General features: G+C 44.1%; 1 protein-coding gene and 1 pseudogene across 2 annotated transcripts; both read right to left on the bottom strand.

Moving 5' to 3' along the window:
• Positions 1-3,841: 3,841 nt before the first annotated feature.
• LOC147965191 (zinc finger BED domain-containing protein RICESLEEPER 3-like) lies at positions 3,842-6,658 on the bottom strand (annotated as a pseudogene). The gene is made up of 3 exons (XR_015608190.1): positions 4,875-6,658; positions 4,722-4,790; positions 3,842-4,124 (listed from the first exon to the last, which is right to left on the bottom strand). The product of XR_015608190.1 is annotated as a zinc finger BED domain-containing protein RICESLEEPER 3-like (transcript).
• On the bottom strand, positions 6,431-9,311 carry LOC125513326 (uncharacterized). Its single transcript, XM_048678411.1, has 4 exons — positions 8,829-9,311; positions 7,327-7,553; positions 7,073-7,177; positions 6,431-6,915 (listed from the first exon to the last, which is right to left on the bottom strand). Exons 1-4 carry the CDS (start codon positions 9,061-9,063, stop codon positions 6,685-6,687), a joined length of 798 nt encoding a protein of 265 aa, XP_048534368.1. The 5' UTR covers positions 9,064-9,311; the 3' UTR covers positions 6,431-6,684.
• Between the last annotated feature and the right edge of the window lie 2,276 nt (positions 9,312-11,587).

The raw sequence follows: 11,587 nt of genomic DNA, 5'->3' as shown, positions 1-11,587 counted from the left end.
GGAGTTCACCACCTTCGTCGTTGTTCCGCTGCTATAAGTATTCCGCTGCTTCGAGTTGTTTTGCTGCTAGCATAGAGAAAGTGTAGTATCGCAGGCGTAGTGTCACCGTGCTAATGTGCTTCTTTGTAACATCAGACCCTTGTATTATTATTCTTGTAATAAGAGCTGATTTGTTCTATGTCAAGAAGTGTCGTATTCCAGAGACTTCTCCTCGATCTCTGGGCTGGAATATGGGGCGTTCCGGTTTCTCTGAGCCGGGGTGCCACAGATATCGACTGAAATCATTCTGAACTGTAATCCACTCGACGACAAATTCCACTCGGACATCCCAATTCCACTCGACGCAATCATTACACTCGACCATACAAAAGAATCACTTGAAGCATAGAAGGCCTACAGTCCCCCAAAATGGCGACGGTTAGGCATTCACTGCGTAGTCATAAAGATCATTAATAGAAAGCGTTACCGGTAACGCCCTTGTCTTAATTCACACTGAACCCTGTGTAACCGAGGGCTGGAGGGACCTGGTGCACTCTATACAAGCCACCCCCTCCTCTGGGACAAGGGTTTGCACCCCTTGTAACTCTCACGCATAATCCTGTCGACTAGCCTCCGAGGCACCAAGATGTAGGGCTGTTACCACCACCGAGAGGGGCCTGAACTCGTAAACTTGCGTGTACAACCTCACCGTAGCTTGGGCCTTGCCTCCTCTTACGCACCCCCTACTCTTACTATTAGACTCACTCCCACGACACCATCCTCCTCCTAGTGAATGCCGCATAACATTCCCAAAATCAAAGACTTGAGAAGGCGTACAGAACAAGCTAGTGTACCATTAAAGAGATGTTGCTGAGTTTTAGAAAAAAGAGAGACATGCTCCTATAGCTGGTTCGAATCCAAACCTAGAATATGACTATATATAGTGCTATGCTACTCTACAAGTAATGAAACTGACATATCAAACGTTTGCTTCTCCTCTTCTCTAGTTACTCTGCCTAGCATGATAAGCTCCAGCCGCAGAAACCATGTATGTTGGCGGCTCGTCCACCAGCTCTTCAGCAGGCAACAACCAGATATGCGGAAAGTCACCATCCGTACCATCCCCTGTGGGTCTCATCACACCCCCACCGGCACACTCACCGCAGCCGGTTGCTCATCGCAACCCGCCGCCGTTGGTGTGGTGCCACTGCTGCAAATCACGCAGAGTCATCCATCGCGTCTCAACTATAATCCTCAACCCTAGTCGGGTCTTGTACAAATGCCCGAATCATGGGGTAATAATATGTTTAAGTATTGTTCGCCTGCTTTCAGTTGCTGATTTTTTTAACAGTTTGGTTGATGATCTTCCAATTTGATTCGTGCAGAAAAGGGAAGGTCATGTGATTTGTATTTCTGGGAAGTTGCTCATGTGGGGGAATGGATCTACGCTGATTATTTGGTTAGCCAAGGAATCCCAATACCAACAGGTTGGGGTGTTGGACAAGTAACTGAAGTAACGGTAGAAGAGGAAGATGTAGAGCAGAAGGTTAAAGATGCAGTTCCTCTGATCATGGCCAGGCAACAACTGTTGAATGGCCTTGACAACAATGAGGAGATGAAAGAGCTTGTGAAGATAATGGGCAAGATCGTTGTACTCTGTAGGAGATTATCTCTTTATTTACAGTGTATGTAGCACTCGTGATGTATTCAGTGGGTATGACATGAGCATTTTGCTGAAACTAGTAATGAATGAAACCTGTTTAGCAGGCTAAGTGTAGTGTTGTGAACATCTAATGATTTCTATTAACAGAAATCAGGGGTATCCCCTTTTGCTCATAAATAAATAAATAGTAGAGGCCCTTTTGCTAATAAATAAATAAATTAGCAGAGGCCCTATCAGGTCAGCTTTGTTCCCATTCGAAGACGTAGAGCAAATTTGTGACACTCTGGATTTTGTGCCTTTCTTTTTCTTTTGCTTTTCTTTGGATTTTTGATTTGAATTGCTTTTCTATGGCTCTGTGGTCCTAAAACCTAGGAAGATCATCTCTTCTCAGGATCCCAAGTGGCTTGTCATCCTCAAAACCATCTCAAGATCATGTCACTTCCCACCTTGTACCAATCCCAATATTCTTTTTATTGGGAATATTCATTTTTCTTTTAAAGGAATAATCCTTTTTGCCCTAGGTTGTGAAGCAACCTACCTTTCTGCCATCCACAATATTCCCAAATATTTCTCATAAATTGTTTGGTTCATATCTTCCATAGATATGTCAAAACCCTCCCTTGGCATCCTAAAAAATAATTCAGTAATATTCCTTTTCCTATTCTGCCCTAGCTAGCACTTGGTGAAGGAAGTGTCATTTATCTTTGCTTGATTGACCCCAAACTTTTTGGACACCTTTCCATATCCATATCATGGCCTTATGCCAAAATTCAACTCAATTTTCCTAGTGAATCTTCCTCACCAAATTTCCAAAGTTTCTGTCAGATGGAAGCCTTGTTGAAGGAAGTACTAGCTAGGAGTATCCAAATGAGTTGAAATTTTGCAATCTCATTCATATGCTCAAATAATGGCTATCCACCAATTTTCAGCTCCATCGAATAATCCATGTGAGCACACCATCCAATCTTGGTTTCTGGTCAGATTTTCAGGTTGTGAAACAACTATATTTTATATTGCTTCATTTGAGCTGATGATTTACGAGGACATTCTAATTTCCATATAAACCCTCTACACCAAATTTGGGCTTATTTCATCAAGTAATCTTCCCTCTAGAATTTCCTCAAGTTTTTGGACAATGAAGATACTGTGAAGCAAGTACTATTTTGGCAAGTCCAAAATGGTATGAAATTTTTACACCATCTTTATATGTCCAAATCATGTTGCCTTGCCAAATTTCAACCCAACCCAATGCTCTATGTGAATGCATCATATAAATCAAGTTTCTGGACCAAATTTTCAATTACAAAGCAACTTTGTTATTTTGTGGTCCATTTCTCCTCAAAATTAACAAGACTAGATTCCTTCTTACCCTAAACCTCCCAGACATCCAGTTTGTCCATTAGCCATTCTCTATTGATCATAGTGATGTTGTCAAGTTTGCTACAACAAACTTCAGTTGATCCTTCCCGTCTTCTCACAGTGCCTTTAGTCGATTCATCACTTCTGGGAGTCCTCCTGTTGAATGAACTACACAAGTCCTCCTGTTGAATGAACTACACACTGGACACGGTCGGCCGAGCTTAGTCACCATGCACGTGTCAGTGCACATAGTGACCACGCAGCAGGCATGCCAGCACACACTCTCTGCTGGGTTTGGCCGCGTACAGGACGTCTTCTAGCTCCAGCCCCTCCCCCTCTCGTCGTTCTCTCGCGCCCGTGCATGTCTGGTAGCTTCCTCGTGTCGTCCCGCTCGCTCTGGAAACCTCTTCCCCTCTGGATTCTTCTCCGCCGAGCCATCCCTGTCGAGGAACAAAGCGTGCCCACGAGAGCACAATGCCCCGACCGGCCCTGTCGGTGCTCCGTCCTCTTCCTCCCCTCCCTTTGGCATTGCTCTGCTCTTGACTCTCCTCTGGCCTCTCCCGTCGCCTCCAAGCCCCCACCCCCGTGAACCATGTTCGCGCCTCACGCTGCAGGTGGGACTGTAGGTGGGAGTCCCACCTACAGTCCACCTCGTCCCACTATGGTCTGGAGTTAAAAAGGTGGGCATTCCACCAATTATAGCAAAAATTAGGTGGGAACAAGTGGGATCCCCACCTAACAAATACATTTGCAATTCAAAACATCACACTTCAGTGCCATATACGTATCTGAGCAACTGAGCAACTGAGCAAACCTTGTATGCATAATTGAGCGGCAACATGGTATGGAAGGAATATACTAAACCTTTGGTTACATAAACAGATGAATCGATCAGATCTACAAAACCTTCAGTTACAGATACGAATGAATTGATCGAATGCACTAAACCTTCAATTACATATATGGATGAATCCACTAAACCTTCAGTGACTACTGATCAAGTAGACATGCGACGAGGATATGTTGGCCGCCAAGTCAGGCTTCATAGAACAAATTTTCAGTCCATGGACAACTTTTTCTTCTTTTGCCATGAGTGCATGAAGTTGACAACTTTCTTCTTCTCCTGAAGCAACAAAGAATGCTTATTAGTAATTACTTGCACTCATGAGACAATTGTAAGTTGAGATCTTTATTTAAATAGCAGATACATAATATATTTGATTATAGTATGAATGTGCTTACAACTCTCCATTGCTATCACTAAACAGGTCTGGGCATCAAAGAGAGTATTTCATTCCAGCATCACTAGAATTATATCATCATATAGCTCACTGTTTACTTGCTCTTTTATGTCTCCAGCTTGCAAAAGGCCATGGACAATGCACCACCGAATGCACAATAATCTGTTCCTTAACACTGAAATAAACATTTTTAAAAAAATTGGCAGTACTTGTTCGTGCTACAAATTGAAACCACCACCTTCTTGCATGCATTCCTCCAGGTTGCAATTAGTTGTGACCCCATAAACAATGTGCCACTAAATGCAATGATATCAGTTTCATAATCAATAATGTCTGAACAATATGATTTGCCTAGAACAAGAACATGAGCGCCCTGCTGTCAGGTCAAACGCGAAGCTGGCAGTCACCCAGTCAGATGTGGTGAAGATAGTATTTTTGGTGAAGGAACAAAAAGTGCAAAGTACAACTAGCAGAATTACCTTAGGTGGTTCCAGCATCGTCTTGCTCACCACCATGGTCTCCAACTGTTGGTTCCGTCTTTTGGTGATCTGCAATATTGAAGGCATTCAAAATAAACATTCAACATGGAAGGTATTAAATAAAGTACGGAAAAATAATTAAAAACATATTACCAGCTGCTCGAAACCAATCCTCGAGGCACATCAGCGTCTCAACAGTACTCGGGGTCAAACTACTTCTTTGAGCAGTGATGATTCATCCAGCATTGCTAAATGCAGCCTCTGCAGGCACTGTAGACGCAGACATTGCCAATATGTCCCGTGCTATAGCCGCAAGCACTGGATACTTTGGGGAGTGAATCTCCCACCACTTTAAGATATCCAATTTCTGTTGGCGAGGAAACAAGTCTTCCTCAAGATATCGTTGTAGCTCATTTGAGTTGTGGGATGTTTTCAATCTCAAATGCTTATTCCAGTCATCGAGAGTGCGCTCACCATCCTCCTCTACAACCTCATCACCTTCATCAGAAGTGTTTTCATATTCAGATGCATATTCAGCAAATAGGATCTTCATCGCACTATTCACCTTGGTAAGATATTTCTCGGCGCCACCACCAAAAGCTGCGGTCAGTCAGAAGTGAACATATTCATATTTGTACCTCGGATCAAATATCACCGGTAGACAACTTTTTAAGAACGACTCCTCAAAATATTTCATCCATTTCTTCTCCATATCTTTCACCATGGCAACAATGGTAGGATTTTCACTTACAACTTCTTTCTCCATTATCTGCTTCACATTCCAGACCTCATAGAAGTACAGGTGAGAGGTGGGATATGTCATACCCGAGATTTTCTTTGTGGCTGTGTAAAAAGCGCCCAAAATATGGCAAATAGCCTCAACCATCTCCCATTCACTAGCCGAAGGAGCAAATTTATAATCTTTGTCAGTTTCTTTCAAGGCTTCGAACGCTTCTCTGAACGGCAATGATGATTCAAGCATTATAAGTTGAATTCCATCGGGTAGGCACTTCTAGCGAAGGATGGTTTTTACAAGCAAGTCCCACCCGCGCAATCATCGCATTGAATTTCTCCATTCTACCTTGCGAACTCTTGACATACAGCACTGATTCTCTGATTCTATCAACAACTGACGCCATTGCGTCGAGCCCATCTTGCACCACTAGATTCAGTACATGTGCATCACATCTAACAAGCTATAATTTTCCACTATGATGCACAAGATACCTATCTACCAAAAAAATTCTCAAGTGGCCAACCATCGAGGTATTAACTGGTGCATTGTCCAGGGTAAAGCTAAAGATTTTGTCTTCAATTTTCCAATCTCTCAAGCTCTTTTGTACCATGTCAAACATGTTATGAGCGTTGTGTGGAGTTTCCAAGAGGCAAAATGTGATTATTCTGTTTTTTAGATTCCATGAGCCATCAATAAAGTGGGCAGTTATGCATAAATAACCCAGCTTCTGATTAGACATCCACATGTCACCCGTTAATGATACTCGAGAACTTAGATTGCTAAAAAGTGCTTGAATTTCTTTTTTGTGTTTATCATATGCATCAATGCAATCTTCTTTAATTGTTTCTCTACATACCACGCTGAACCATGGATTCAATGTCTTAACAAAAGACCTAAAGCCAGGATATTCAACAAAAGTGAAAGGTAATTCATGTAGCACAATCAACTTTGCCAGTGCTCTACGTGCACACCCTTGGTCAAACTTCCACTATGGATCAATTGCACTATCAGTTTGTATCTTGGCAACCATACCATCCATTTTAGATCTCTCCTCACATAGCAACAAATGTTTACCGATATGGCTTGTCCCTGACTTTTTTGAGGCAGGAAATAGTTGGTTGCAATAAGTACAACGACCTTCTACAAGCTTTCCATCAACATAGATTGGCTCTGCCTCGTTCCAAATTTTTGGTTTTAATTTTCATGGTCTGCATGAACCAAGGTTTGCTACTTTGGGTGACAAAGCCAGCAGTGAAGGTTGTGACGGGGATAGTGACTTGTCCTTTTTCCCCTTCTGGCTAAGAATGACACTACCACGTTGTTAAGAACTGGAGATCTTGCCACCTTTTTGCATAGTGATGACTGCTTATTCTTGTCAACGGGAGAAGATCTAGGCGATGGCTTCTTATCCTTGTCAACGAGCAAAGCTTCAAGTGATGGTGTAGTTGCAACATCTCTCTGGGAAACAAGAAAAGCATACAGAATAAGCTTGAGAAAGAGTCAATCTGATAGTTGTTGCAACTGAAATATCTTTCTGGAAACAAGAAAAGGGTAGACAAATAAGCTTGAGAAGGGCAATTTGATTCATATATAATCATTCGCAATTGAAATTCACCTTATTAAGCCTTTTCTTCTTTAATGGTGGTGCCTGCTTATCCATGTCAACGGCCAAAGGTCCAAGCAACGGTGCTGATGGATTAGTGCACATTCCTTCACTTGCCTGAGAGAAAAAATTGTTGTTGTCTAATAAGTATTTTTTTGCAAGAAATTGTCTAATAAGTATTGCTAAATAGTAAAATAGACATAATGACTTTATGTCTATTTCTTGAACTTCAACAGCTTCATGATAAAGTAGTGTGATAATTTTACCTTCCTCTTTTTCTTGGACGTCGATGACTTCATGACGACTTTGTTTGTTTCTTGGTGTTCTGCATGAAGCTCGCCGCTACTCTGCCTACTTCGCTTCCTTTTCTTGCACTTTGGTGGTTCCACATGGAGCTCACTAGCAGCCTTGTGCTCCTCAAGATCTGGGCCATTAGCCTTCTCAATTTTTATGGCATACAAGAGCTTACCAGTACCCTTGTGCTCCTCAAGATCTGAAAATTTTCGCAGCCAAGTACCATTATTAAAATTTACAACAAAATAAGAAAGACAGAACTTGCTGTATTACTGATTACTCCTATGTCACTTGATTATCAGTAGGTTCTCATATCAATCTCAGCACATTCTAGAGATTCAGATTCAGCATTGTGCATACTGCCAGATCTTATGAGAATTGCAACAGTGTAGAGCTAAACCCAACATCTAAGTAGATGGTTACAAACATATATATATATATTGTGAAACAATTTTGAATTTAATGGTATCTTTATGTGTAACAACTAAATAACAAAACATTGCTTAGCAGTCAAAAGATATATAGAGTAGAAATCTGAATGTATGTATTATATGATGTCGTCTATTCTAAAACAGAGGCTAGTAATAAAACGACATCTTATCAGTACTCCAGCTAGTCTTTACAAGAATGATATTATAACACCAGTCAAACTTTTATAGTTTTGACAACAAATACTTTTCAAAATATCTCAATTAGAAGTGTGTGGTTGGGGTCCTCGAAAAGGGTTGAACCAAAGGGCCAGGTTCTAAAATTGTTTAACAAAAAACAGGTCCTGAACAAGGGCTAGATTCTACTAGATTCAAGAAGGGCTGGATTCTGGAGTACATCTTAAGATTCAATAATTAGCATAACGGAAAGAGATGATCAATCATCCCTGAGTCCCATTAGTCCCGACACATTGTTCTTCAAGAAAGGAGATTCAGATTTAGCATTCTGTATATCAAATCTTATGAGCACAGCAAAACTGCAGGGCTATACCACCCAACAACATCCTACAAGGGCTGAATCAAGTGAAACATTGATATATACCACTGCATTATTAGAATGTAATATGATGGACTTCAAATATGTAGTAATGAGCATGCAGACTACAACTTTTCTTCCATTCAATGGTAAGGAAAGAACTTGCGTGATCGATGGAATACTACAAGGCTACAACTATCACAACTTGTGAGTTACAGACTACAATTTTTCTTTTCACTAGAATCAGTACATTTCCAACAGAAACAAAACGGGGGGGGGGGGGGGGGGGGGGGGGATTAATTTCAGTAAATATTGACTCTGAACTTGGAAGGAAAGCAAGCATATGAATCCATGAGCAAAACATCAGCCTTAATCTTGACTCTTAACAAAACAGAAACAAGAATCTTGGAAATTATCACTAGAATCCATGACCAATCCATCAGCATCTGAATCGTACATGTCACGGTACATGGAAAGGAAATCAAGCATCTGAATGAATCTGGTGGATTACCTGTAGCCGCCGAGCTGGGGGTCTGGTTTGGGGCGGCCGCTGAGCTGGAGATCGGGTTTGGGGCAGCTGCCGAGCTGGAGGTCGGGTTTGGGGCAGTCGGTGACCTGGGGGTCCGAGTGGGGGTTGCCGGCGACCTGACCATCCCGTCCGGCCGGGGTCGAGGGGATTGACGAGTGTTGATTGGGATGGCAAGAAGCTGCAAGGGAGGGGGCGGTGATGCGGCGGCGTCGGCCATCAAGCGGCGGCGGAAAGAGTGCGCGTGCGCTGCAGCGCCTCCTCTGTCCAACCTGGGAGGGGCTACGTGCGAGATGGAAGAGGCGGGGTCTAAGGAGGAAGAGGCAGTCGTGCAGTGGCGGCTGCCATCGATCGGCGACGGCGGTGGGAGTAAGCTGCGGCGCCGCCCTCCTTGCACCAGAAGCTATCGTGGCGGGCTAATAGGGTAAGGTGGGGTCCCGGTGGGCTAAAGGGGCTAGCCCACTAAATTTCTGCCTGGTCCAACAGGCTTCCAATAAGGCGTTTTAAGTGGGATGGGAATTCTAGTCCCACTTATTCTCATCTCCACCTGCAGTGTGATTCGCGCCAGAGCATCGGTCGGACTCGAACGGTTGCAACCGAGCTCGGATACCTTGCCCCCGCCTATAAATAGGCCTCCCCGCACCATCCCGAGCACACCTATGGCATCACCTCTCTCCTCTAGCCCTCCCTGACCCCTCAAACCCTCGCCGGAGCTACTCCTCGCCTACCACTGCCACCATAGCCGCGGTGAGCCTCGCTCAAATTCTAGCGAGCCAGTGCTCCCCTCTCCTTCCCTCCACCTCCATGAGCTCCACCGAACTCCGGTGGACCCTCCTAGCTCCTCGTCTTGACCGCCGGAGCCCTGCAGCCCCATTCCCACCTTCAGCCGGTGCCGCCTTGGCCAATCACCTGCTCGCTCCCAGGCTCTCTACTGGGCGTGCTACGCACCAGCGGATGTGCCTCGCCGTCCCAAGCATGCCGGTGGGCCGGGCACCATGGATGGTGGCCTGTAGCGCCGACAACCATCGCCGGAGCCGGCCCCATCCTCTATCTCACGCGGGCGAGCGGGAGGTTGAAGGAGAAGACCGGCCAGGCGGGCCCCAATCTCGCGCGACCCCACACGGTAGCCACCCACACCCATTGACCGGTCCAGATGATGTGGATAAGTGAAGGCATAAAGCCATGAGTGCGTCTATGCTTTATGAAAACGTATTCTAGAACTCTTCGGCCATAAGTGTGCTTTTCCAGTTTGAAAACGTATTTTCTCCTTAAGCGCTTTCTGTTCTAACTGCCAAGGGCCTATCTATGAATATTATTTTACAGAATAGTCCATGGACTTCAAACACTCGTATCTCGCAACTGTAACTCCCAATCAGGTGAATCTAGAGCCCACCTCTTTGTCTCAACGAGCCCGTTCTGTTGGTATCATTTTCACAAGGTTATCACATAGTGAAAGTGACTCTTTTGTCCTTGCCCCTAATCAGCCCCCTCTGAGAGAGAAACGTCCTGGTGAATCTTTTCGCGACTTCATTGCACTTCTTCCTGGTGTACCCTTCATCCCCAGGCAAGCCACGACAGCCATTTGCATGATGGCCATGCAGTAGCCATGGTTTTCAACTTGAATATTTAAATATTGTGTGCCGGTTAATATTTTGTGAATGCTTTATATATGTTGGTGCATCCATGTTTACCTTTATGCTATGATCTTATGCATCTAGTTGGTTACATGATTTCTTGCTGATCTTATTGTTAAGTTCTATTCTGGTAATTATTTCCGATGCTAATGGTCATGTTATGTTTATATAAAGTGTTATACTTGTGCTATTCATGATCATCACTATGCCATGCTCATGTGCATCCAGTAGAGTAATGATTTATTGTTCTTGATATGTTAAAGAGTGATGATGCTCATCCATGCTCATGTTGATATCATGCTCATGTGCATTGCTATTTCATCATGTTATTGTGACTCAGCTCATTACATTTAAGTTAAAGCGGACTTCAATACAACTGGAACATCTGTTGGCTGAGTCATAGTGCCATCGAATCAAGCTGACCAGTGCAGTCACATTTGTATTTATGGGGAGACCCTAATGAGGTCTATTGTCATGCCTCTGGCCGGTGCCTCCAACTAGGGAAGGTTATGGGCGTGCGTTACCCTCATCAGGTAGGCGGACATAAGCCTTGTGTGCCTAAGTTGTATGGATCCATTGTCCCCATATGGGACTGTCGGGGAACACAAACAAGGGCGTATGTTTTCCCCTGACTTGTGCACGGACAACAGGCCCAAGAGCAAGATTACAACACCAAGATCAGATCAAGACACGAGAGATCAGTTCTTTGAAGGACCAACGTGCAGATCAAGAAGGCCAAGAATTGCTAGAGAGACAAGATTCCACTATGAGAAGAACCTCCCTTGTCGAGCAGGCGAGCCTGGCAAGGTTGGGATTAACCCAGAAGCGAGCCTCCAAAGATTGCCCCGGCAAGTATGCCGGGGCTCACGGAGGCAAACCACTCCACCTCATCACCCCACAGCGACGCACGTTGTCGATCAGTGCGGTGTCAAGCTCCTAAGTGACTAAATGGATGCTCTCTACCACATGACAACCACTTCCTATAGAAAATACCTCATGATGTCTACTATGCAACCTTCTTCTTGTAGACGTTGTTGGGCCTCCAAGTGCAGAGGATTGTAGGAGAGTAGCAAATTTCCCTCAAGTGGATGACCTAAGGTTTATTAATCC

This window comes from Triticum urartu, chromosome 6A (assembly GCF_056163025.1).
Source record: "Triticum urartu cultivar PI428250 chromosome 6A, HENAU_Tu73, whole genome shotgun sequence".
Classification (NCBI taxonomy): domain Eukaryota; kingdom Viridiplantae; phylum Streptophyta; class Magnoliopsida; order Poales; family Poaceae; genus Triticum; species Triticum urartu.
This window is presented reverse-complemented; position numbering and strand designations above follow the sequence as displayed.

Coding starts and splice junctions, on each gene's coding strand:
- LOC125513326 (XM_048678411.1), bottom strand. CDS start 9,063: ATGGCCGACGCCGCCGCATCACCGCCCCCTCCCTTGCAGCTTCTTGCC. Junction 7,178..7,326: donor CGTCCAAGAAAAAGAGGAAG/GTAAAATTATCA, acceptor TTTTTCTCTCAG/GCAAGTGAAGGAATGTGCAC. Junction 6,916..7,072: donor AGAAGAAAAGGCTTAATAAG/GTGAATTTCAAT, acceptor CTTGTTTCCCAG/AGAGATGTTGCAACTACACC.